At 38.4% G+C, this 27,877-nt stretch overlaps 1 protein-coding gene across 3 annotated transcripts in view; it reads left to right on the top strand.

Annotated features, from left to right (window-relative positions):
* The window catches only part of atrnl1a (attractin-like 1a), a 315,774-nt gene that overhangs the window by 281,153 nt on the left and 6,744 nt on the right, over window positions 1-27,877 (top strand). For all 3 annotated transcript variants that reach the window (XM_073873142.1, XM_073873143.1, XM_073873144.1), the window contains one exon: window positions 17,923-18,031. In XM_073873142.1, the coding sequence (XP_073729243.1) occupies window positions 17,923-18,031 (109 nt within the window). The remainder of the gene's footprint in view (window positions 1-17,922; window positions 18,032-27,877) is intronic.

Here is a 27,877-nt window from a genome sequence, read left to right on the forward strand (position 1 = left end):
GCTAACATGAAGCTAGCATGATGCTAACATGAATTAGCATGAAGCTAGCATGATGCTAACATGAATTAGCATGAAGTTAGCATGAAGCTAGCATGATGCTAACATGAATTAGCATGAAGCTAGCATGATGCTAACATGAATTGGCATGAAGCTAGCATGATGCTAACATGAATTAGCATGAAGCTAGCATGATGCTAACATGAATTAGCATTAAGCTAGCATGAAGCTAACATGAATTAGCATGAAGCTAGCATGATGCTAACATGACTTAGCATGAAGCTAGCATGATGCTAACATGAATTAGCATGAAGCTAGCATGATGCTAACATCAATTAGCATGAAACTAGCATGATGCTAACATGAATAAGCATGAAGTTAGCAAGATTTATTATGAAATTAGCATAAAGCTAGCATGAAACTAGCATGAAGCTAGTATGACTTAGCTTGAAGCTAGCATGAAGCTAACATGACCAAAAGACCCAACCCCCATGTCTCTATGATGTTCGGATCCAGAGATATAAGGCTTTGTTTATTATGTTGCTAGGGTGCTCATATTTGGTTGCTAGGGGCGTGGCTTAATAGCTCAATAAGAATCCTTAGAGACTGATTGGATGCCTGAGTAAAATGAGCCCACCCCCATGTCTCTGTGACACTGTGCTGCAAAGATATCCATCTGGGCATTTTATAATGGCAGTCTATGGGAGATGTTGCTAGGGTGCCCAAAAATGGTTGCTAGGGGCGTGGCTTAATTGCTATGGGATGATCCAGAGAGACTGATTGGATGCCTGAGTAAAATGAGCCCACCCCCATGTCCCTATGACACTGTAAAGCGAAGATATTCCATCTGGAACGTTTTTATTCCCTTATATGGGCGTGTTTCCTGCCCCGTTATAAGTCAATGGGGAATTTTGGGGGCCTCCTACACCCCAGGGGTGAAACTTACACCCCAATGTGAGGTATGTTCTCACAGTGCCTGTCAGCCTCCTTAAATATGGTAAGCCACAAGTTTCTACAAATTTCTCACTCGGAGCTATGACCTGTCAAAGTTTGTCGCAATGTTAAGTAAATGGGACTTTTCGGAAGTTTGATGTCCCGTTTTAGGAATTCTGTAAGTTGGATCCCGTCAAAAAGATATAGCACACTTCTTTAGACCAGTCAGAATGTCCGTGGAAAATTTCGTGGATGTAGCTTGAAAGCTGTCGGATGAGTTAGCCGCAGAAATTTTAGTCTCAGAAGAAGAAGAAGAAGAAGAAGAAGAAGAAGAACTAGATAGGTACATTTCCTGAAGAAAATGTGAAGTGGTGCTTGCCGTGGCAAAATTCTGGGGGCAATGTATGATTATACTCAGAGTCACGAGTCAAACGGTCCAACCCCCGTGTCTCTACGATGTTCTGTTGTGGAGATATAAGGCTTTGTTTATTGAAGGTAGTATGATTACCATGAAGCTAGCATGATGTTAGCATAATTAACGTGAAGGTAGTATGATGTTAACATGATTAGCATGAAGCTAGCATAAAGCGAACATCATTAGCATGAAGCTAACATGATGTTAATATGATTAGCATGTAGTTAGCATGATGTTAGCATGATTATCAGGAAGTTGGCATGATGTTAGCATGATTAGCATGAAGTTAGCATGAAGTTAGCATGAAGTTAGCATGAAGTTAGCATGAAGTTAGCATGAAGTTAGCATGAAGCTAGCATGAAGCTAGCATGAAGCTAACATGATTAGCATGAAGCTAGCATGATAAGCATGAAGTTAGCATGATTAGCATGATGTTAGCATGATTAGCATGAAGTTAGCATGAAGCTAGCATGAAGCTAACATGATTAGCATGAAGCTAGCATGAAGCTAACATGATTAGCATGAAGCTAGCATGAAGCTAGCATGAAGCTAACATGATTAGCATGAAGTTAGCATGAAGCTAGCATTAAGCTAGGATGATTAGCATGAAGCTAGCATGAAGCTAACATGATTAACATGAAGCTAGCATGATTAGCATGAAGCTAGCATGATTAGCATGATTAGCATGATGTTAGCATGATTAGCATTGTATTAGCATGAAGTTAGCATGAAGCTAGCATGAAGCTAGCATGATTAGCATGAAGCTAGCATGATTAGCATGAAGCTAGCATGAAGCTAGCATGATTAGCATGAAGCTAGCATGATTAGCATGTAGATAGCATGATTAGCATGAAGATAGCATGATGTTTGCATGATTAGCATGATGTGAGCATGAAGCTAGCATGATGTTAGCATGAAGCTAGCATGAAGCTAGCATGATTAGCATGAAGCTAGCATGAAGCTAGCATGATTAGCATGAAGCTAGCATGAAGCTAGCATGATTAGCATGAAGCTAGCATGATTAGCATGAAGCTAGCATGATTAGCATGAAGCTAGCATGATTAGCATGAAGCTAGCATGATGTTACAGGATGTTAGCATGATGTTATCATGATGTTAGCATGAAGCTAGCATGATTAGCATGAAGCTAGCATGAAGCTAGCATGATTAGCATGATGTTAGCATGAAGCTAGCATGATTAGCATGAAGCTAGCATGATTAGCATGAAGCTAGCATGATTAGCATGAAGCTAGCATGATGTTAGCATGATGTTAGCATGATGTTAGCATGATTAGCATGAAGCTAGCATGATTAGCATGAAGCTAGCATGAAGCTAACATGAAGTTAGCATAATTAGCATAAAGCTAGCATGAAGCTAACATGATTAGCATGAGGCTAGCATGATTAGCATGATGTTAGCATGATTAGCATGAAGTTAGCATGATGTTAGAATGATTAGCATAAAGATAGCATGATGTTAGCATGATTAGCATGAAGCTAGCATGATGTTAGCATGATTAGCAAGAAGTTAACATGAAGTTAGCATGAAGCTAGCATGATTTAATGTGAAGTTAGCAAGATTTATTATGAAATTAGCATTAAGCTAGCATGAAACTAGCATGAAGCTAGTATGACTTAGCATTAAGCTAGCATGAAGCTAACATGACCCAAAGACCCAACCCCCATGTCTCTATGATGTTTGGATCCAGAGATATAAGGCTTTGTTTATTCGGTTGCTAGGGTGCTCATATTTGGTTGCTAGGGGCGTGGCTTGGGAGTGGCCAATGATGTGGCCAGTTATTACACTCCGAGTCACAAGTAAAACGGTCCAACCCCCGTGTCTCTACGATGTTCTGATGTCGAGATATAACTGTTTAAATGTTATGTTGCTAGGGTGCTCAAAAGTGGTTGCTAGGGGCGTGGCTTAATACCTCAATAAGGATCCTGAGAGACTTATTGGATGTCTGGGTAAAATGAGCCCACCCCCAAGGCTCTATGACACTGTGCTGCAAAGATATCCATCCTGGCATTTTATAATGGCAGTCTATGGGAGATGTTGCTAGGGTGCCAAAAATTGTTGCTAGGGGCGTGGCTTAATAGCTCTGGGATGATTCTGAGAGACTGATTGGATGCCCGAGTAAAATGAGCCCACCCACTTATCTCTACGACACTGTAAAGCAAAGATATCCCATCTGGAACGGTTTACTTCCCTTATATGGGCGTGTTTCCTGCCCCATTATAAGTCAATGGGGCACTTTTGGGCACCTCTTACACCCCAGGGGTACAACTTACACCCCATTGTGATCCATGTTCTTACAGAGCCTAACACCCTCTTCAAATGTTGTAACCCACATGTTTCTACAAAATTCTCGAGCGGAGCTATGACTCGTCAAAGTTGGGCGCAATGTTAAGTCAATGGGATTTTTCGGGTGGTTTTTCGCCCCCCTTTCGGAAATCCTGCACCCGATCGCTTATAAAAGTCATAGCACACCTTTCCTCAATAAGCCGGTCGATTTGAGCCCTATTTCATGGGTCTACGACAAAGCGTGCGGGACGAGTTACGCGCCGAAAAAAGTGTCCAGAAAAAGAAGAATAATAATAATTATAATAATAATAAGTATGAGAGATAATAATAGTGATGCCTTGCATAAATGCAAGCACCACTAATAATAATAACTAGATAGAAAAGTTTGTTGACAAACTTTATGTTGGCTTGACAAAGCCTGGCCTGAACGTTTAAAACGGTTTGACAGAAGTTTAGTTTAGTAGGCTATCTGGCTGTTAGTATGTTTAAGTATGAAGCTAGCCTGATTTAGCATGAAGCTAGCATGATTAGCCTGAAGCTAGCATGAAGCTAACATGATTAGCATGAAGCTAGCATCAAGTTAGCATGATTAGCATGAAGCTAGCATGCTGTTAACATGAATTAGCATGAAGCTAGCATGATGCTTACATGAATTAGCATGAAGCTAGCATGATGCTAACATGAATTAGAATGAAGTTAGCATGAAGCTAGCATAATGCTAACATGAATTAGCATGAAGCCAGCATGATGCTAACATGAATTAGCATGAAGCTAGCATGATGCTAACATGAATTAGCATGAAGTTAGCATGATGCTAACATGAATTAGCATGAAGTTAGCATGATGCTAACATGAATTAGCATGAAGCTAGCATGATGCTAACATGAATTAGCATGAAGCTAGCATGATGCTAACATGAATTAGCATGAAGTTAGCATGATGCTAACATGATTTAGCATGAAGTTAGCATGAAGCTACCATGATGCTAACATGAATTAGCATGAAGCTAGCATGATGCTAACATGAATTAGCATGAAGCTAGCATGATGCTAACATGAATTAGAATGAAGTTAGCATGAAGCTAGCATAATGCTAACATGAATTAGCATGAAGCTAGCATGATGCTAACATGAATTAGCATGAAGCTAGCATGATGCTAACATGAATTAGCATGAAGCTAGCATGATGCTAACATGAATTAGCATGAAGCTAACATGATGCTAACATGAATTAGCATGAAGCTAGCATGATGTTAACATTAATTAGCATGAAGCTAGCATGATGCTAACATGAATTAGCATGAAGCTAGCATGATGCTAACATGAATTAGCATGAAGTTAGCATGATGCTAACATGAATTAGCATGAAGTTAGCATGATGCTAACATGAATTAGCATGAAGCTAGCATGATGCTAACATGAATTAGCATGAAGCTAGCATGATGCTAACATGAATTAGCATGAAGTTAGCATGATGCTAACATGAATTAGCATGAAGCTAGCATGATGCTAACATGAATTAGCATGAAGCTAGCATGATGCTAACATGAATTAACATGAAGCTAGCATGATGCTAACATGAATTAACATGAAGCTAGCATGATGCTAACATGAATTAGCATGAAGCTAGCATGATGCTAACATGAATTAGCATGAAGCTAGCATGATGCTAACATGAATTAGCATGAAGCTAACATGATGCTAACATGAATTAGCATGAAGCTAGCATAATGTTAACATTAATTAGCATGAAGCTAGCATGATGCTAACATGAATAAGCATGAAGTTAGCAAGATTTATTATGAAATTAGCATAAAGCTAGCATGAAACTAGCATGAAGCTAGTATGACTTAGCATGAAGCTAGCATGAAGCTAACATGACCAAAAGACCCAACCCCCATGTCTCTATGATGTTCGGATCCAGAGATATAAGGCTTTGTTTATTATGTTGCTAGGGTGCTCATATTTGGTTGCTAGGGGCGTGGCTTAATACCTCAATAAGAATCCTTAGAGACTGATTGGATGCCTGAGTAAAATGAGCCCACCCCCATGTCTCTGTGACACTGTGCTGCAAAGATATCCATCTGGGCATTTTATAATGGCAGTCTATGGGAGATGTTGCTAGGGTGCCCACAAATGGTTGCTAGGGGCGTGGCTTAATAGCTATGGGACGATCCAGAGAGACTGATTGGATGCTTGAGTAAAATGAGCCCACCCCCATGTCTCTATGATACTGTAAAGCGAAGATATTCCATCTGGAACGTTTTTATTCCCTTATATGGGCGTGTTTCCTGCCCCGTTATAAGTCAATGGGGAATTTTGGGGGCCTCTTACACCCCAGGGGTGAAACTTACACTCCAATGTGAGGTATGTTCTTACAGAGCCTGCCAGCCTCTTCAAATGTGGTAACCCACAAGTTTCTACAAATTACTCGCTCGTAGCTATGACCTGTCAAAGTTTGTCGCAATGTTAAGTAAATAGGACTTTTCGGAAGTTTTATGTCCCGTTTTGGGAATTCTGTAAGTCGGATCCCGTCAAAAAGATATAGCACACTTCTTTAGACCAGTCAGAATGTCCGTGGAAAATTTTGTGGTTGTAGCTTGAAAGCTGTCGGACGAGTTAGCCGCAGAAATTTTAGTCTCAGAAGAAGAAGAAGAATAATAACTAGATATTAAAGTTTGAAGACAAACTTTATGTTGGCTTGAAAAAGCGTAGCTTGAACGTTTAAAACGGTTTGACAGAAGTTTAGTTTAGTAGGCTATCTGGCTGTTAGAATGTTTAAAGGGGAATTCCAATCTAGACATTTTAGCCTGTTATCACGGATAATTTATGTCCATTTTGCATTTTACATGAGGAAAAAAAAAGAAATTTTCACGATTTTACTTATAAGATTGATAGTGTGTTGAAGCGGAATTTTCGTAACGGTCTTTAATGGACTCAATTAACCAGAATGCACTGCGCGAAACTGAATCATTAGCTCCACCCACCAACCACTGTTCGATGCAGTCTTCAGGTTTGTTTGACTACATGCGGCGCCGCAGGAACCGACAGCCAGATGACGTCGAGGTTCCGCGAGAGCGACTTAAAAGCAAACTCCTCCATATGATTTCGCAAATCGCTCTCGCGGTACCTCGACGCCATCCGGCCGTCGACTCCTGCAACGCCACATGAAGTCCAACAAGCCTAATAACAACTTTTACAGCTCAACTTGCTCTCAAATCAACTCAAGTCAACTTGAAGTTAGCCGGCAGACGAACCCATCCAAAGAGTAACTCCGCTTTAACCGTCTCTGAAGGGGAAATCACCAAAACCCTTGATAAAAGATTACTAGAAGGAACCTGTGCAGTAAGCTATGTGGATGTAAGGACAACAAATTCAGGCCACCGGGAGTTTTATTGTTGACATCAACGCGACCCTCAGCTGACAAACCACTCGAAATTTTGAATATGCAGCCAGCACTTTCGTCAGGAAGATTTTGAGTACTGTTTTTCAGCCCAGTTTTTCCGCGGACTCAGGTAATGTAAAATTGTAAAACTATCTAAACATCATTTGGCTTAGTTGTTGCTTGTTTTGTGTAACTATGGTAAACATACTACGTAGAAAGTTATTATCATGTTGTTGTTATTATGAACACGAGCAAAGCAAGCTAACGTTAGCTCCTGTGCAGCTGTCAATCAAAGAACGTTATCATCTTCTGTCAATCATCTCGCCTCAAGACCCGCCCCCATTTAGAACGTTCAAAATTATGTAGTCGTGCATTTTTCTTCCGGTGATTTGATGACGCGTCAAATCACCATTACTGTAGCAGTTAAAAGCTTTAATTTTTAAAATGGAGTTAGTACATTTGATGGCAGCACAATCAAGTACATGTATGTCATGAAATATAGTGTTGGAGCATAATGTTGTTTTAGGGTGGACTTCCGCTTTAAGTATGAAGGTAGCATGAAGCTAGCATGATGCTAGCATGATTAGCATGAAGCTAGCATGATGCTAGCATGATTAGCATGAAGCTAGCATGATGCTAGCATGATTAGCATGAAGCTAGCATGATGCTAGCATGATTAGCATGAAGCTAGCATGATGCTAGCATGATTAGCATGAAGCTAGCATGATGCTAGCATGATTAGCATGAAGCTAGCATGATTAGCATGAAGCTAGCATGAAGCTAGCATGATTACCATGAAGCTAACATGAAGCTAGCATGATTAGCATGAAGCTAGCATGATGCTAGCACGATTAGCATGAAGCTAGCATGATGCTAGCATGATTAGCATGAAGCTAGCATGATGCTAGCATGATTAGCATGAAGCTAGCATGATGATAGCATGATTAGCATGAAGCTAGCATGATGTTAGCATGATTAGCATGAAGCTAGCATGATGCTAGCATGATTAGCATGAAGCTAGCATGAAGCTAGCATGATTAGCATAAAGCTAGAATGATTAGCATGAAGCTAGCATGAAGCTAGCATGATTAGCATGAAGTTAACATGAAGCTAGCATGATTAACATGAAGCTAGCATGATGCTAGCATGATTAGCATGAAGCTAGCATGATGCTAGCATGATTAGCATGAAGCTAGCATGATGTTAGCATGATTAGCATGAAGCTAGCATGATGCTAGCATGTTTAGCATGAAGCTAGCATGATGCTAGCATGATTACCATGAAGCTAGCATGATGCTAACATGATTAGCATGAAGTTAGCATGAAGCTAGCATGATGCTAACATGATTAGCATGAACTAGCATGATGTTATCATGATTAGCATGAACTAGCATGATGCTAGCATGATTAGCATGAAGCTAGCATGATGTTAGCATGATTAGCATGAAGATAGCATGAAGCTAGCATGAAGTTAGCATGATTAGCATGAAGCTAGCATGAAGCTAGCATGATTAGCATGAAGATAGCATGATGCTAGCATTATTAGCATGAAGCTAGCATGATGCTAGCATGATTAGCATGAGGCTAGCATGATGGTAGCATGATTAGCATGAAGCTAGCATGATTCTAGCATGATTAGCATGAAGCTAGCATGATGTTAGCATGAAGCTAGCATGATGCTAGCATGATTAGCATGAAGCTAACATGATGCTAGCATGATTAGCATGAAGCTTGCATGATTCTAGCATGATTACCATGAAGCTAGCATGATTCTAGCATGATAAGCATGAAGCTAGCATGATGATAGCATGATTAGCATGAAGCTAGCATGATGCTAGCATGATTAGCATGAAGCTAACATGATGCTAGCATGATTAGCATGAAGCTTGCATGATTCTAGCATGATAACCATGAAGCTAGCATGATTCTAGCATGAAGCTAGCATGATGATAGCATGATTAGCATGAAGCTAGCATGAGGCTAGCATGATTAGCATGAAGTAAGCATGAGGTTAGCATGATTAGCATGAAGTAAGCATGAGGTTAGCATGATTAGCATGAAGCTAGCATGATTTAACGTGAAGCTAGCATGATTAGCATGATGCTAGCATGATTAACATGAAGCTAACATGATGCTAGCATGATTAGCATGAAGCTTGCATGATTCTAGCATGATTACCATGAAGCTAGCATGAGGCTAGCATGATTAGCATGAAGCTAGCATGATGATAGCATGATTAGCATGAAGCTAGCATGAGGCTAGCATGATTAGCATGAAGTAAGCATGAGGTTAGCATGATTAGCATGAAGTAAGCATGAGGTTAGCATGATTAGCATGAAGCTAGCATGATTTAACATGAAGTTAGCATGATTAGCATGATGCTAGCATGATGTTAGCATGATTAACATGAAGCTAGCACTATTTAGCGTGCAGCTAACAAGATTTAACATGAAGTTAGCATGATTTAGCATGAAGTTATCAAGATTTATTATGAAATTAGCATAAAGCTAGCATGAAACTAGCATGAAGCTAGTATGACTTAGCATGAAGCTAACATGAAGCTAACACAGCCAAAAGACCCAACCCCCATGTCTCTATGATGTTCAGATCCAGAGACATAATGCTTTGTTTATTATGTTGCTAGGGTGCTCATATTTGGTTGCTAGGGGCGTGGCTTAATGCCTTAATAAGAATCCTATTAAGACTGATTGGATGCCTGAGTAAAATGAGCCCACCCCTACGTCTCTATGACACTCTGGTGTAAAGATATCCATCTGGGCTTTTTATAATGGTAGTCTATGGGAGATGTTGCTAGGGTACCCAAAATTGTTGCTAGGGGCGTGGCTTAATAGCTCTGGGGCGATCCTAAGAGACTAATTGGATGACCGAGTAAAATGAACCCACCCCCATGTCTCTACGACACTCTAAAGTAAAGATATTCCATCTGGGACGCTTTTATTCCCTTATATGGGCATGTTTCCTGCCCCATTATAAGTCAATGGGAGATTTTGGGGGCCCCTTACACCCCAGGGGTACAGCTTACACCCCATTGTGATGTATGTTCTTACACAGCCTGTCAGACTCCTTAGTTGTGGTAAGTCACAAGTTTCTAAAAGTTTCACACTCGCAGCTATGACTCGTCAAAGTTTGTCTCAATGTTAAGTCAATGGGAATTTTGGGGTGTTTGAGCCCCCCGTTTAGGAATTCGGAATGTCCCATCAGTTAGAAAAGATATAGCACACTAAGTCAGACCAGTCTGAAGGTCCGTGGAAAATTTGGTGCATGTAGCTTGAAAGCTCTAGGACGAGTTAGTGTCAGAAATTTTGGTCTCAGAAAAAGAATAATAATAAAATATAAGTTTAATAGCAATAACAATATATTGGCTTTTTCAAAGCCAACATAATAATAAGTTTAAATACAATATCAGTATGTTGGCTTTGTCAAGCCAACATAATAAGCTTAGATCGAAGAACAGTATGTTGGCTTTGTCAAGCCAACATAATAACAGTATGTTGGCTTTTTCAAGCCAACATAATTAGATGAATGTTAATTTATGAAAATAAACACCACAGTCTTAATGAATCATATTTTCATTGTTTCTTTGCTCCGTCTGTTTTGCTTGGGAACCGCTCTGTTGCAGACACACTTGAGTCTGAGGAACTACTTTGTTTGTCGGAAGACTAATATCTGTACTAATATAATTACAACTTATTTGCTGTGTTTTATTATATGAAATCCTGCTATACATAATTTGAAGCAACCGTTTTATAAACGCAATAAGCCCCGCGAAGCAGTGGGTTACCAGTGCATTTTATAACGGCTAAGGGGGTTTTAGGCACTCCGCTTCGCGTCGTGCCTAACAACGCCCCTTAGCCGTTATAAAATGCACTGGTAACCCACTGCTTCTTGGGGCTTATTGCTTTATTAGATGTTTTTAACTTAATTTTAAGAAGTACCAAAAACCAATGTTATATATAAGCCACAAAATGAGTGCACGAAAATAGTACATTTACAAAGTGTACTTAAAAAGTATTTTATTTATGTGCACTTTTTTCACCTGGGATAGCATTTGTTAACTCTTAACACCCCACCTTGGACCTCGGTAATTTTCAAACCCTGGCTACGGCCATGGTCCTACAGTTTTTTTCGATTGCTAAACGCCAGTGTGCACAACTGTAGTCACATGTGCAAAACTCTAACTACAGTCTGCACAGCAGCAGTTCATGTGGACCAAACTCTAGTTCATTTTTCAATGCTTGAACACAGTTTTCAAAACTTTACACACTTATCCCATGACTTTAAACACAACCTGCACAACACTGTGGATCTACAGCACTTTGTTCAAATGCTAACATACTGCTGTCAAAACTGTGAACCACACATTCAAAACAGAAAAGATTTCATCCTTGTGCCTTTCAAACACTGCTGATTGCAATTTCATATAAATATAAATTCCAATTTCATATATATATATATATTTCATTTATATATAATATTACCTTTCATGTACTTTAAGTTTCTACCTTTTTTTCTCATTACTGTAATTCCGTAAATTACTACAGACAACTGAAGCAAACTGCTAATTTTCATTTACCTTAAAAAATTATGATGTTCTAAAAAAAATAATGTGATAAATCAATAAATAAATCATTCTTTAAAGAAAACATTACTTGGTGTGACATCACTGAAATTGTTAAAACTGTAAGTTAGTATTTTGTGTATTGGTGTTTGATGTTAGTGTTTTTCCTCTCAGTGTGTTGTGAGTGACAGTGTGTGTTATCTCAGTGAGGGTTGTGTTTAGTGTTTGGCTGCACTGAGCTGTTTTGAGCCATATGTTAAGAGTTGTGCTCAGGTGACTTTTGGTAGTGCAGACTGTAGTTAGAGTTTTGCACATGTAGCTCCAGTTGTGCCCGCTGTCGTTTGGCAATCGAAAAAAACTGTAATATGTACCATTTAGTTCAGACTGATCTCACATAAAGTCGTGTTATAGTCAATAAACAAATGTTTATTAATTTATTTGTGTCCATGGCACGAAATTCAGCTTTTTTGTGCCTTGAGCACAAATGTCTTTTTCATGTCACTCGCACAAATTTCTATAAATAGTTCTTCATGTCCGTGGCATGACTTTCTTTTTTGTCGCATTTTATGTATTGTTTTCTCATAGTTTTTTTCCTATTTTCTTACCATTGTCGCTTGGGGTTGGGGTTAGAATCACTTTCTGTTACATTTTAAGACAACCTAACCCAAACCCCAACTCTAACCCCAACTCCAGACGAGAATAGTTTACATGTAGAAACCAATACATAAAAGTACATCCTAACCCAAACCCCAAATCTAACCCAAAGCGACAATGATTTAAAAATAGGGGAAAAAATGAGAAAACAAAACATAAAATGACATGAAAAGGAAAATTATTTATAGAAATTCGTGCTGAGTGACACGAAAAAGACATTAGTGCTCAAGGCACAAAAAGCTGAATTTTGTGCCATGGACAAATAAATTGATCAAATTTTTTGTAACACAACTTGCCGTGAGATCATGTTGATTTGTTTACATTGCAAAAATATATTTACTATCATATAGATGAACCCATCATATAAAATCATATCTACAAATATTTTATGTTTCTTTAATGTAAACTTAAACAAAATAGGTAGAATTGACTTGCATAGTTAAGTTGTTTAAACTTATGTATACAGTATACATGTATACATTTGGTACCTTTAAAGTACTAATATAAACTCTTTATGTGCAAAGGTGTACTTTTTAAAAGTTTACTGCCCAAGTAATAGCTAAACTTTTTCTGACAGTAAGTGAACTTGAAAGGTGCTGTCTTCATACATTTAAAAAAAATAATATGTTGGTTAAAGTATTTGCACAAATTGCTAAGTAAAATAAAAAACAAACAATGTGTCAGACATTATTGGTTCGCAAATGCCTCTTGGTTGAATATTTTGTTTGTAGTGCAGAGACACTCATTAATGTTAACTGTGAATTAAGTGCACTTGTTGTTTAACCAATAGACAAAACTACCAGCATTCAGCATAAATCAGCATTCATTTGATGTAATATGATGTGTTTCCAATTTATGTTGGGGTGGATATACTGTAGTCCAATTGCAATTTTATATTGTCCACATGAAAAAATATGGAGTGTGAAACTCATTATTTGCATGTTTCCTATACTTTATGGATGTGTGCGTGTGTGTGTGCGTGTGTGTGTGTGTGTGTGTGTGTGTGCGCGCGCGTGTGTGCGCGTGTGTGCGTGTTTGTGTGTTTGTGTGTGTGTGTGTGTGTGTGTGTGTGTGTGTGTGTGTGTGTGCGTGCATGCGTGCGTGCGTGCGTGTGTGTGTGTGTGTGTGTGTGTGAGTGGTTTGATGGTTTAGGTAGGTGTGAAAGTAAGATTTATATAAACATGCCTCCTGAGCATTTTCGAGATGAGCATTTCATTTAGTGCCTGCCATCCCGACGATAATAGCACAGCAATAATTGCAGCATACAAATATTTAATAATATAATATAGATGGCAGCATGCCACTTATAATAAACTTAATTTACATAGAAAGGAGGCGTGTTTGAGCTGAGACAATGACTTAATTTAAATAGTGCTACATCAGCACATTGAGCTTTTTTTGGATTACAGGTGGCTTATGAATATGACACAGGTATTTGCCCTGAAACACTATAGGCTTAAAGCGGGTCGTATTTTTCATTTTTCTAAGAAAAAAAAATGCTTAGTGCAAAGCTGATGGGAATTGTCTTTCAACATCTGTTGTTCTGCATCTGAAGCTGATGTTTAAATGGTTAAAGGACTTAATGGGACCCATTTTCTCCAAGCTGATAAATTCATCATCTTTTGTCGTTCTGAAACCACAACACAAAGGTGGCACAGGCTATAATTAATCTATACGCTTCAGCACTTAAACCTATTAGCAACATCTGCCAAAGTAGAAGAGAGAGGGTAAAAGGGAACGTACATGGTCACATAACATAGGGTATTAAGAGTGAAAAAGATAAAACCAAAGAAACATGATGATGGGGAAAGAAAGGAAACTTCTGGACTTTTATGTGCACTACTTCTAAAGTATGCAGAGACATTGATCATAGAGTTCATAAGTTAAAAGCTTTGGCTGGTTGAAGCATCTCTTTCATTGAACACCTTAGACAAGATGTAAGTAAACATTATACTCCTGTTTGACCCTTGTGGTCGCCGTGAACCTTGTCAGACTTGAGGCCACAGTGGAGTCTGTATGGTCAGAGCCGTTCGATAATGCAGCACATCCACACGCGTGATCTTTAGACCTGCAATGATTATAAAGCTCTTAGAATATATGAAATCTGAAATATAATATGAAATATAAATCTGTCAGATACAGGGAGCTGCGATGGTCTAGAAAGGAATACATAAAGAATTGATGTGACTTGGGACTTTGTGGCATAGAAAATGATTGAATTTTTATATTTACTGATATTTATTCACAAGTTGTGAATATGTTGTGTATAGCATGTTTCTAGGCAGTATTTCAAACTGAATTAAAGCATAAAGCGGTCTGTACTATGTTGGGTTTTTGTCATTTAAACATACTATTGATGTGTATACCATTAGCTTCTATAATAACAAACATCCACTAGTGAGCTATGAACTGTATGCATTATTTTTTAAAGCTCTGCCCATTTTGTTTATGCACTATAAACAGCCCTTAAAATGCAAACGAGGGAAAAAAATTACTTTTAGCACCTGCTGATGTTCCTTTGTGTGGTTTCGGGATTGGACTGCTCTGTTTTATCTTGGATCAGCCATAAGCTCTTATTTAACTATTACATTTATGACGCCTCTACAGATGATTTTGCAGATTTAGGTTGCCAAGCTGTATGCTGAAATATTTCATAGTGTCAACTAATGTCGTGGGAATCAAAGAGAAGGGGAGCATAATGTTTGTGTGCATTAGGGACTCGCTTAAACATATTTATCATCTTTGACAGGAATAAATTTTGTTTAGGAAAATGGATTAGATTGGGTGGTTTAGGGTGGTTTAATATGCATCTGGGAACCTCTGGATATGACTGACTGGAGGAGCCACGTTATGGTTTTATGGAGGGTTTCTGATTAAACTTGTGTGAAATAAGAAGCAGCCAGGGTACCATTCATCTTATATTTCATGCATTTTAAACGTATAGGTTTTTATGTATGAAATTCGGTGCCTTTGATACAAAATCCTAAATTAAAATATAAATTAGAAGATGGTTTACATCTTTGTGGGAACATGTTTAATGGGTAAAAAGTAAACGTGCCACTTTAGCGAACTTTGATTTCTGATCACGTTTTTACCACCAAGTTTTCCAAGATAGCAATTTCATTCAAACATGCAGTGATATTTTGTTCATACTTATTCTGAAGTACGTACTCTAGCCGGTTTTAGCCGTCTACATAAAAACATACTGTGAGAGGGTGAAATGAGCAGGACCATTTACCAGCACTCCTTCACATGTTTAAATACTGAAAGCTTTTAGAGCCGGAAAACCTGCCGTGACTTTTTGAACAAGATGTTTTTGCCTTTTAGAAGAAAGTGCTGGAAGGGCTTGCTTGGTGCAGAAATAGTCTTAAATACAGACATTAACGTAACAAAATTAGCCTAATTTTCTTAAGTGGAGCCACAAAATGTTTCAAATACAACCTTGTTATTATGGTCAGTTTAAAGTTTTGCTGTAAATGCTCGCATTATCAAAACCTGTAACTATTTTGTGTTTCTCAGTTTCTCAGGTAAAGTTACTGTACAATGTGTAAGGAAAAATCTAGTTCAAAGTACCGTACAACTGCTGCTTTGTATCACCAAAGTGTTTATTAATTCAGTTTGGGGCTTTTTACACCTGGTCACTTCATGCGTTTTCTCTGATCGGATAGCTATATGGTCGTAAAAAGACGAGGTGTAAATGCCCTCCGAAACGTTTTCGAAACAGATTTAGGAGGTGGTCTGGGTTCCATTTCAGACGAAACTGGACAAGTGTAAATACATCTGGGGTGCGTTTCCCCAAAGCATTGTTGCTAACTAAGTTAGCAACTTTATTAGTTGCAATGCAATTTCCCATTGCCAACCAAGTAAGTTGCTAACAGGTTAAGGGCTCGTTATAGTTGTGCGTAGGTCCTGCGGCATAGCCGCGACGGCGTAGTTTGCGCGTCGGTTTTTATTTGTACTTTTGCGTCATCGTCCGCGTCAACGTGCAAACACGTGCAGACCGCTGGTAGGCAGTAGCCACGCGTATAACCACAGTAGCAGTGTGAACGTCAAAGAAGAAGAAGCTTAGCAAGTTAACCCACAAATGAAGAAGAAACAGCAACTTGTTGTGTATGATTTGAGAAGACCAGCAATGATGGAAGTAAATAAACACTGACTTTTGTTGCAGTTTGAGATAAATCACTCCTCAACTTGGCTCATCTTTATTTCACCGTCACAAACGGAAATACGTATGACGTAGTTTTTTTTACCTGACGGGAGGGGTTCTGGTGGGCCAATCACAGCGCTTGCGGTCCGTGTAAATCCGACGCACTGTTAAAATGTTTCCGAGGTGCACGTCAGGCTACGGAGAGCTACGCACAGGCTACGATAGAACTTACGCACGACTATAAATCGAGCTTTAGCAACGATGCTTTTGGGAAATGCACCCCTGGTTGATGAAACCACATAAGTCAGCGTATAACTCCTCCCAAACGTAAACACGTCACCCGAAGTTAGCCGGCGAAAAGGCAAACAAACAAGACAGCATGCTTATTGCTTTATGGAGTGACGATAGTGGGTAAAAAAAACAATAAAAAAGTCCAATGACAAACTCGAATGATATTAAACAAAGAAATTAAACCTTGAGAGAGAGTTTTGTGAACGCTTTTCCCCGTCATTGACCTGTACATTAAATAGACAAGCAGGCTATTTTATGCAAATGCTGAGCGATGCGACAAAGCGACTGCCAATCGGAGTGAAGGAGCAGTGTGACATAGGTCTGTGGTCGAGTTTGAGAAAATAATTCAAGATGGCGGAAAATGCGTATTTATGTATATATCTGATAAGTTTGGCATTTTATCTCATATATTTTGTTACTTTTATCGAGAAATAAATATTCTTGTAACTTAACAATACCTCTAAAGTGACTTTTGATACCGCTTTGAGAAACTAGCCCAGGAACGCCCATCAAGCGAATGCGTGTCGCTCGGTGTCGTTCACTTTTGTAGCTAATGTGACTGTAGGGTAAGTGTCCCCTGCCCAACATACAGTGCAACATACAGTAAGTGCTGCATTTTGTTGCATAAACGTTTTAAGGCTGAGTAATAAATTGTATTTACAGTACATTTTGCGCGAAGTAGAAGATCCATATCCATTTTCATAATGTGCTCCCTAATTTTTTCTAAACAAATATCTTCAAATGTTGCTCTGTCTGTACATTACTATAACCATTATGGTAAGGGCTAAGGGAAAGAATGTCATTAGCACTGGAAAAGAAATGCAGATTTAAACAGTGTAAGTCTGCCAAGTAAATCTCTCTTGTGTTGTTCCATGCCTTGCTGGCAGATGCCCAATACATTTCATTAACTCATAACTCATAGTTAATGATAAGACATAGTTTTCTAATACAAAACTTTAGACATGTGTTTGATTCACTTACATTTACATTTATTTATATCGTAGACATAACTTGACAATTTCCCACTATTGTATTAATATGTGACTGAACTCACATGAATGAACTCACTTTTTGTATAACTGAAGCCATTTATGACATCATCAGTACTAAAAAGAGAAACTGAGAACAAATAGCAGAATGCATACATAAAAGTGTGATAGTGTCGTTAAGATTCAGATTGCTGTGATGCATAATGTATTCGCTCTTTTTCTTTTATAGGCTGATCCTATAGCTGTGGAACCATGTGCAGGTGGTTGTGCTGCTGTTCAAACACTGCTGATGAGTCTTCCACAGGGATCTTCTGGCGTTCCTCCCCCCGGCCAGTGTGGTAAGAATTCATGTTTACACAAATTATGCATTCATATACCATCTGTTGCAAATTCCTGGCACTCATTGATTTCACTTTAATTTCAATCTTTAGCAATATTAAAGATACCAAAGTTATATCTTCACATTTTTTCTTTATGTAGTATGATTCAACAAGGTGCTGAAAGCATTCTTTAGAAATGTTGGCCCATATTGATAGGATAGCATCTTGCAGTTGATGGATATTTTTGAGATGCACATTCAGGGCACGAAGCCCCCGTTCCACCACATCTCAAAGATGCTCTATTGGGTTGAGATCTGGCGACTGTGGGGACCATTTTAGTACAGTGAACTCATTGTCATGTTCAAGAAACCATTTTGAAATGATTCGAGCTTTGTGACATGGTGCATTATCCTGCTGGAAGTAGCCATCAGAGGATGAGTACATGGTGGTCATAAAGGGATGGACATGGTGAGAAACAATGCTCAGGTAGGCTGTGGCATTTAAAAGATGCCTAATTGGCACTAAGGGGCCTAAAGTGTGCAAAGAAAACATCCCCCACACCATTGCATTAATGAGAAATTGAACAGGTGTTCCTAAAAATCATTTAGGGGAGTGTATGTCACTAAAGGATAGTCACTTAAATACATTTAAAATCAAATATGCAGTGGACATCAAACCCAAGTCTGGTGAAACTGGTGAAAATCTACCACTGAACCACCAATAACACAAAGGTGTGGTGAATTTACATTCACGCATTTTAATCCAAAGAAATTTACAGTGCATTACGAGGTATACATTGTGTGTTTCCTGGCTTGAACCTATGACCTTTTGAGCTGCTAATGCAATTCTCTACCACTGAGCTCTACAGGAATGGTACACTTTTTAAGTAACTCATTAGTAAGTCAGTAAGTGTAAAAATATTGTGTCATGCTTTTGTTTGTCTCATCTTTGTCTATCAACTGCTTACATTTTTCATCCTTTCACTTTTATATTTTGTTAAACCAGTTTAAATTGGTTTTTGTCTTTTTGTCTCTTGTTCAGTGTCTTTGTGGTTTGTATTCATCATGTTACTGTGATAAATGAGCAGCTGTAAGTGGTACCGCAGCAGGAAGTAGCGGTTTAGAGACGGGACACATGCAGCGCTCTGCTGGCCAAAGACATCACCCCTGACTGCAGTCTGACACTGATACCACTGCATATCAAACACAAGATATAAAAGGGAGGGTGCAAAAAAACGGAAGTAAAAGAAATAAGGGATGTAGACAAGGTGAAACGAACGATGAGAGTACAGTCTAGATAGTGTGGACTGATCAGTATGTATAAATGGTAGAAAATCAAATCTTAATGCTTAAGAAGATTAAGTAAATATATGATTTTGTCCCAAAAGCCAGCTTACACTACTAACATATGCATAACCTGTGAGGGACTAACACCTTCACATTGGTGTAATCAAAAGTAAAAAGGCGTAGAGTAATTGTCCTGTTGCTCTGAGACTGACAGATTTTTGGAAATGGTTGTGGAGAGATGCTGAACATCTTTGTTTTCCACAGATATGTATAGTGTCGGAATCATAAAATATTCAACATTTTACCTTAAATTATGCTTAAATTGTGGCTGAATCAGTGGCATTGACACTCATAGATAATGCAAAACAAGTCCCCCCCCTAGATCAAAAGAATGTATATATAAGATAGTTTGTAGGCGGGTTAAAGCACAATTGCAGCTTGATGTTTCAATTCCTTAAAGGAATATTCAATTTTCTTAAAAGAAAAATCCAGATAATTTACTCACCACCATGTCATCCAAAATGGTGATGTCTTTCTTTGTTCAGTCGAGAAGAAATTATGTTTTTTGAGGAAAACATTGCAGGATTTTTCTCATTTTAATGGACTTTAATAGACACCAACAATTAACACTTAACTCAACACGTATAGTTTTTTTCAACGGAGTTTCAAAGGACTATAAACAATCCCAAACAAGGCATAAGGGTCTTATCTAGCGAAACGATTGTCATTTTTGACAAGAAAAATTAAAAATATGCTCTTTTAAACCACAACTTTTCGTCTAGATCCTGTCTTGCGCGACCTAACGTAAATGCATAGTGACGTAGGGAGGTCACGTGTTGCATATATAAAACGCACATTTGCGGACCATTGTAAACAATAAACTGACACAAAGACATTAATTAGCATCAGTTGACATACAACGACGTAGGAACGGTTCTCTTTCAACACATTTGTAAACACTGGGGCGGAGTTTCGCGTTCGTCTTCTGTGACCTCTTGACGTCATGACTTATTGCGTTGGGTCACCTGGCGCATCACGACCAGATCTAGACGAGAAGTTGTGCTTTAAAAGTGTATATTTGTTATTTTTCTTGTCAAAAATGACAATCGTTTTGCTAGATAAGACACTTATGCCTCGTTTGGGATTGTTCATAGTCCTTTAAAACTCCGTTACTTGTTGAGTTAAGTGTTAATTGTTGGTGTCTATTAAAATCCATTAAAATGAGAAAAATCCTGCAATGTTTTCCTCAAAAAACATAATTTCTTCTCGACTGAACAAGGAAAGACATCAACATTTTGGATGACATGGTGGTGAGTAAATTATCTGGATTTTTCTTTTAAGAAAATGGAATATTCCTTTAAAGGTGATATGTGAAATTTTTGTGCCACTAGCAACACCAAACAGAATTGCCAATATTGACTGACAAATCAGACATTATTTGGTCAAGCTCATTGGTTGACTTCATGTCTATCCCAAATGCCCATCCTACTTTTCTGCTATATTTTCAGACATGTTGTGTGGAGAATATTCTGAATATTCACTGGATAGTGCAGTTGATCATTCTAATAGCTTGTTGACTAGAATCTGGGATAGATCACTATACATGCTAGCTGTGCCTATTGATTTAATGCAAAATCCATATTTAGAGAGTTAGTCTCAGTTATAGGTCGTAGATACAATTTCCTGGCAGTTTCATAGCTCTCATGTGTGATATTCACTACACTGTAAAAATTGAAAAGTTGGATCAACTTAAAAAATGACTTCAATTGGTAACACCTAAACAAATAAGTAAGAAAACTTTACCAAGTATTTTTTTAAGTAGATCCAACTTTCACTTTTTATAGTGAAAGAGTTGCCAATGAATTGACGGACATATGTCAAAATATAAATGGCTATTGGTGTAGTTTTGTTTTATTATTTTGTCTATTTTCCCAGGAGGTTAGGACAGGACTAAGCCATGCTAGACATGTGTAGAGCACAAATACTATTTCTGGAGCTCAATATAAATACAAGTCAACATCACTTATCAAGGTGTTATGTGTTTAAGTCAATGAGCAGTATCTCAGTGGTTTGTAGGTTTGGCTCTGCGCTCTTGGAAACTGGATTACAATTTCAACTGTAGTTCATTACTGACTGTCTGCTTACATTTTAAGTTTTATCTGTAACGGGTGCATGAATTGGTAACAGTACAGCCTTTTATACCTATACCTGTTTATTTGAGGTACTGTATGGACAATTTGCAGAAATATTGGGTCATTATCTAAGTATACAGTAAAGACAACACTGCATTTGAATTAGAAAAATATATGGAGTTTAGATGCAAAAGCCTCTAAGTGCATCTGACCTGTTTACTTGTAAATTAGCATTTTTAATCAGGCTTATGTTTAGGTTCAGTAATTTTACTTTAATAGCAATGAAAAGGTATTTCACTGCAAAAGTTAAAAACTTAAAAATTAAAAAGCACCTATTTCATTGCTAAAAACAATGTTATTTTGTGTATTTGGTATAATGCAATGTGTTCAGGTGGTTTATGGTTCAAAAACATATTATTTTTCACATACCGTATATTTTTGTTGCTCCAGATCTGAAACGCACTTAGTTGAAAAGCTCTGTGTGCCTGATTGGCCAGCTAATCTTTGTGATTGGCCTGAATACCTCTGACGTCAGCAGGAAATGTGACGCTCCTTACTATGTTTGAAAGATTTGGTAGCTTACAGGCTGTGAGTCCGAAGCGGGAGAAATTATGATAATGTCGATCTTGTCTACATCACCAATCCCAGGATGTAAACTGTTGCCTACAATTCGTGTGTTTGTTGTAGTCCAACTTCGTTTTACTTTGGGTACATTTTGCATATCATAAACATGTACTAATTCACACGACAGGAAATGTAAAAACGTGATGCTTAATGCTTAAAGCTGTAATGCTTGTGGCTTCCACATTCGTGTTGTATTCAGTTCCAAGTACTCACAAGGGACCCAAGTTTAGATGTGATCCAATGATGCTTCAGATTCGTCTTCCATGGACTTTGAAGACTTTTCGCAAAAATTGAACTGGTATTTTTGAATGGCCTGGGGCCAAAATTAAGCAGATTTAAAGTAAAAGTATTTGATGAACATATAGTACATGACAAGAGTATTCGGTCATTATCTCATTTTTGACGGGGGTGGTGTTTAGCGGCTTTTGCATCTGAGCTCTTCATACTGTATGCATTTGCCTAAATCTACATTTTTGATTCTAACATATTTTCACTTTTAGGAATATTTGATCCCCACATTAAACCACCAAAATCCCCTGTCTCTCTCTCTCTCTCTCTCTCTCTCTCTCTCTCTCTCTCTCTCTCTCTCTCTCTCTCTCTCTCTCTCTCTCTCTCTCTCTCTGATATAAATGATTCTGATGGGAAGAAGTTCGCTTTCAGGATTCTAAATGAGTATGCGTGTGTGTGTTTAAAGTCTAGTGTGTGTGATATATTAAAAAAGGCAGAATGAGAAATGAGCCCAGGGGGAAAAGTGAATTCTTTGGGATTCGGTTTTCTTTCTTTTTTCCTCTCTACTCTTGCTCGTTCCCTCCAAGGACAATACCTCAGACAAGGGCAGTACCTCAGACAATAGGTCTGTATTAAGCTTCAAGGAGAATAGCCAAAATCTCCTTAGTCTCGGTCATCGCTCTTGAGCTGTTGAATATATCAATCTTGAGTTGTGCAATGACAGTGATATCACTTCCTCTTTTTTTTCTTTTTTTTGACTTTTACACTGTCAGCATCTCATTACAGGTCACTTTGACTGAGGTCTTTAATCACCTATTAATAGCTGATATAATATCTGCTTACACAGCTCATTTTTGAAGTGACAGGAAACCCTATTCAAAATTATTGTCTTCACAGTGGGTGCGAATAGAACTGGCCAGACATGATATTTACAGCAACTTGTTGTACTTACAAAACACCATTGACAATGCTTATTATGTTGCATTCATGTCTCTTATCTTTTTTTAAGTTACAACCACATGCTGACCGTGCACAGCCTTTAACCGAAGCTCCAAGAGTACTCACACACAAACATAGCCGGATGTTCAAGGTCTCACACTGAGAGTCAGGTGGATACAACAGAACAAAACATCTGTTTGTAAGATAGCAGATTGATTCTCCTGTCCGTAGATCCTGTAGACAGCAGTGATCAGCGAAGCGTAACACAACACAAGCCCATTTTCATCCCGCTCATCTGCTTGTATCACCAGCACAGGTAGCAGTAATTGGTGCTGAAAGAAGTCATTCCACTCCCTTCACAACTCATTTTTATAGCTAACATTTCTTTGTCAAACATACATCTGCTATGTAAGTGGAGAAATACGCAATGGATTATGTACAGTCAGTCGACCATTATCTTTCAATAAAACCCGACAGGGTGATCAGGGGCGTGATGCGAAACCCTTGAAGAGGTTTATTTTGTGATAGTGAGCGGATGAATCTACAATTTCTCGCTTATTACATGGCTGCTTACCGAATAATTAATGTAAATGAAACATTGATTTGCGTTAAATTAATTTAATATACGACAAGAGAGTGGAGGCTAGCAGAACGGTGTCGGAAATGAGACAGTTTTGCAGTTCAGCCGACATTAAACAAAAATATTTGACCTGCAGAATTTAAGCGATTGAACAATAAGAAGCATTTCAGGAAACCTTTAAAGGGGCCATGGCACGAAAATCTGACTTTTTCCATGTTTAAGTGCTATGATTGGGTCCCCAGTGCTTCTATCAACCTAGAAAATGTGAAAAAGATCAACCCAGAAACTTAGTTTTGGTAAACCATTCTCTATAAGCACATGGCTCTCCTTATGATGTCATAAGTAGCTCTTATTATAATAATACCACCCCTTAATCTGCACTATCCAACCACAGCACTGCCATTTAGTCAGAGAAAAGCACAATTGAGTTTAAATTGCAACAAACCACCATCACTGTGGTCAGTGTTTGAATTTCATCAGCTCATTTTAAAGGACACGCCCAAAACGGCACATTTTTGCACACACCTACAAAGTGGCAATTTTAACATGCTATAACAAATTATTTATATGGTGTTTTGAGCTAAAACTTCACATTTGTGCTCTGGGGACACCAAAGATTTATTTGACATCTTAAAAAAAGTCTTGTGAAATGTCCCCTTTAACCTTAACTTTTCAAGCTCAAGCTCTGTTACAGGTGCATTGTGCAACTTTTAAAAGATCTCTTGACAGAAACGCAATATTATATACATAACTATTCAGAAATTGACTTTAAGTGAATATTTTTTAGTTCACTGTGCAGTCAGAAAGTGGATGATCATGACAAAGAGTCTCGTTGGCTTGTGATATTATAGTCTACTCCTAACATCAAAGAGCATCCTTTTTCCAAGAAAGCCTTCAGTGTCTTAATTCTACTTGTTTACCCCTTTTAAAGTGTCCATTTAGTGCATTTAAAGCATAGTCAGCACTTTGGGGAGCTTGCATAGGGTGTGAACGAGTGCAGTCCTTTGATAGTTTTATAAGTGAGCAACAAAGCTAAATTGATTTTATTGTGACCTGCCTTATCTGCAGCTACCATCTGTTGTGGCAAATTGACTTATTTATAACCCTTTCAAGCAAATGCATTTTGGAGTACTTTAAAAAATATTCTCCTTTCTCCAGACATAATGCTTATCATAAACAAATTCAAACATTGAAAAAATATTAGGGGCTGTCTTTGCTCTTGCACGTGATACCGCATTAGTTTTTTTTTTTTTTATGGTAGCCATCTGCAGATTGCATTTACTGCATCATTGCTACTGTATAGTGCATTGCTGTGTTTGTTGTCATCCTGACCTCCTCAAGAGGCAGGGTAAAAAAATAAAGTTATTATTAAAAAGTTATTTGTTCATTTTATATACAGTATAGACTTTTCTCTAATTTGTTCCAAGCAAACAAATTATTTATTCTTTGCAAATACAATGACACGCTTTTTAGAAAATGTAGTACATTTAATTATACAACATATCAAAAGATGTACACTTCGAGTTTCTCTCAAGGTTACAATGGATACTAGTACACGCTCCCATTTTCTCTCTTGCTTTCTTTTTTCCAGGCATGTTGTTTATGAGATGTAACAGATCTAATTTTAAAGCTTGTTAGCGAGGGTAGGTAGGCGCAGATCTGTCTAATCTATTTGTTCATTGTGTTGTGTTTTTTTGTCGCTCACTCATGCTTTTGTGCTGGGAGAAGCACTGTTGACCTTATCATGTCAGGTGTGCTCAATGTGGCCAGTCAGACACTGACAGTGACAGCAGGACAAAGGCATTATTGACCCTGAGGAGGGCATTGAAACTCAAACAGGCACATTCATGGACATTTTGAGATCACAGTAGGTCTTTGTTATTCCATTTAAACAGGGCTGAATTAGCTCTGAAATATTATCAAGCCCTGAAAAGGCTTAGTCACACTTTAGTATTTTATTTCTTGCTGTTGGGCCTTTGATGGGCTACACAGGCTCATTGGAATGATGTATGTCTGCCTACATTTTTGCATAGCCTGAAATACGGTTTTTCTGATACATATCACAGCATCTTTCATTTGGAGTGCCCACTAAAGGCACTGGAGGCATTTTTTTAAAGAGCTCGTATTATCAGATTCACAAATTTATATTTCCTTTGCTGTGTAATTGAGTATTAGTAAGGCTTTGAAACTGATTTTTTTTCCCAATTGGTTCGTTCCGAACAGAAACAGTATTTTTAAAGGACAAGTTCAGTATTTTACACTTAAAGGCCTGTTTTCAGATAACACGGTCTCACACCCATGGCGTCAATATTTGACGACACTTGACCATGCGTCAATATGTTGACGCGGAGGGTATACCTTTCGCGTCATTTTTTGACGAACTGGGGACTTCAATACTATTAGGTACGCGAAATTAAACAGTTGTCGCCTGGCATTGGGGTTAGGGAAAGGTTTGGGTATAGGATGTCATTATGTAAATCTAACCCTAAACCGACGCGAAAATGGTAGAAAATGGTAAGAAAATAGGAAAGAGAATGCAACGGACTTAATAGTATTGAAGTCCCCAGTTCGTCAAAAAATGTATTGACGCATGGTCAAGTGTCGTCAAATATTGACGCCATGGGGTGAGACTGGGTTGTTTCAGATTGTTTATGATGAAATAGAACTGTTTTGACTGAAATTTAGATATACAGTGCTGTCCCGAGAATGTTCGGGTGTTTCTTGTATCACCTCCGACCTCTACAATGCGTGTATAGGTTCACTGGAACAATCCTTCCTAAAATGCATTAAACTTTCGTTTACAAAGAAGTGAAACTCACCGAGTGGTCAGGGGTGTTCACTGATATACTCACACAACAATCACTGCAAAAGATGCTTTCCAACAGGTTTTATTGTAGTTTTTGTCCAACTCCATTGACTTGTATTAGATGTGCTGTGAGGTGGTATTACTCCGCGCCGGGAACGTTGTTTGTTGCAATTGGCAAAGGTGGATTATCGCCACCAACTGCGCTGGAGTGTCTATTATTCAAGCTCTCAGCGGAAGAATATCTGGGTGTGAGGCGTTTGGAAAAATAGGTCCACAAGTTTACAACAAATAGTAAAACACCTGTTGGAGGGCATCTTTTGCGGCGATTTTTGTGTGGGCATATCGGTGGGCGCCCCTGGCCGCTCGGTGGGTTTCACGTCTTTGTGGGCGAGGGTTTGATGCATTTTGGGAGGGAGTGTTCCAGTGCACCTATGCAGCCATTGTAGAGGTAGGAGATGATAGAAATATTTTAAGAAATTTAAAGAATAACTTTGTTAGACCTGTGGGTTTGAGACCATTGCTTTTCTGGGCTGCTATGTGAAATCTGTTAAATTTTTTATATAAAAATATATTTTAAATATAAAAAATATAGTTTTAACTTACATTTTGAAAATAAAGTCATAAGATATCACAATTGTGTCGGAGCCGTAGTGGACAGTGCTCCAACATATGGTGCGACCCGTGTTTGAATCCCGGCTCAAGGTTCCCACCCTGTACTTTCCTGTCATCTCTCAATTATTGTCTATAAAATTAAGGCAAAATGGCCCAAAAAATCTATAGTCTATAGGTCAAATAGTTTAGAAGCCAGTCCCTGTACAAAATAAATACAGTTTTAAATCCACTGAATTATACTGTGTCGTACAGCCCTGTGTTATACAGTGAACAGGTGTGTTCATTATCTCTTAACCTTAATAACAGGAGTAACATTGAGGTGAATGATGCTGTTGACCCCACCACACCAGATCCCATGTCCCGACAATGGCTTGAGAAAGATGGGTGAGTCATTATGACTCAAGGAAAGACTGCATTAAATAGACAGTCAGGGTTAGTGTGCAATCCCTCTCACTGTAACCTTGGCATCACACTGAGGCTGGAGTGCAGGCGGAAAATACTCATCGGTTGGAGGAGTGACCTTGGTGGCATAACGGCACTTTGTAAAGAGGCAGGGGTGCGAAGAGGACTCGATACAGACAGCTGCTCTGTGAGCTCCCGCTGAGATATTTTTCTGATTATCTGTGGAAGACATCTTCTGGGCATCGCTCACGGCAA

This window comes from Misgurnus anguillicaudatus, chromosome 11 (genome assembly GCF_027580225.2).
Source record: "Misgurnus anguillicaudatus chromosome 11, ASM2758022v2, whole genome shotgun sequence".
Taxonomy (NCBI): domain Eukaryota; kingdom Metazoa; phylum Chordata; class Actinopteri; order Cypriniformes; family Cobitidae; genus Misgurnus; species Misgurnus anguillicaudatus.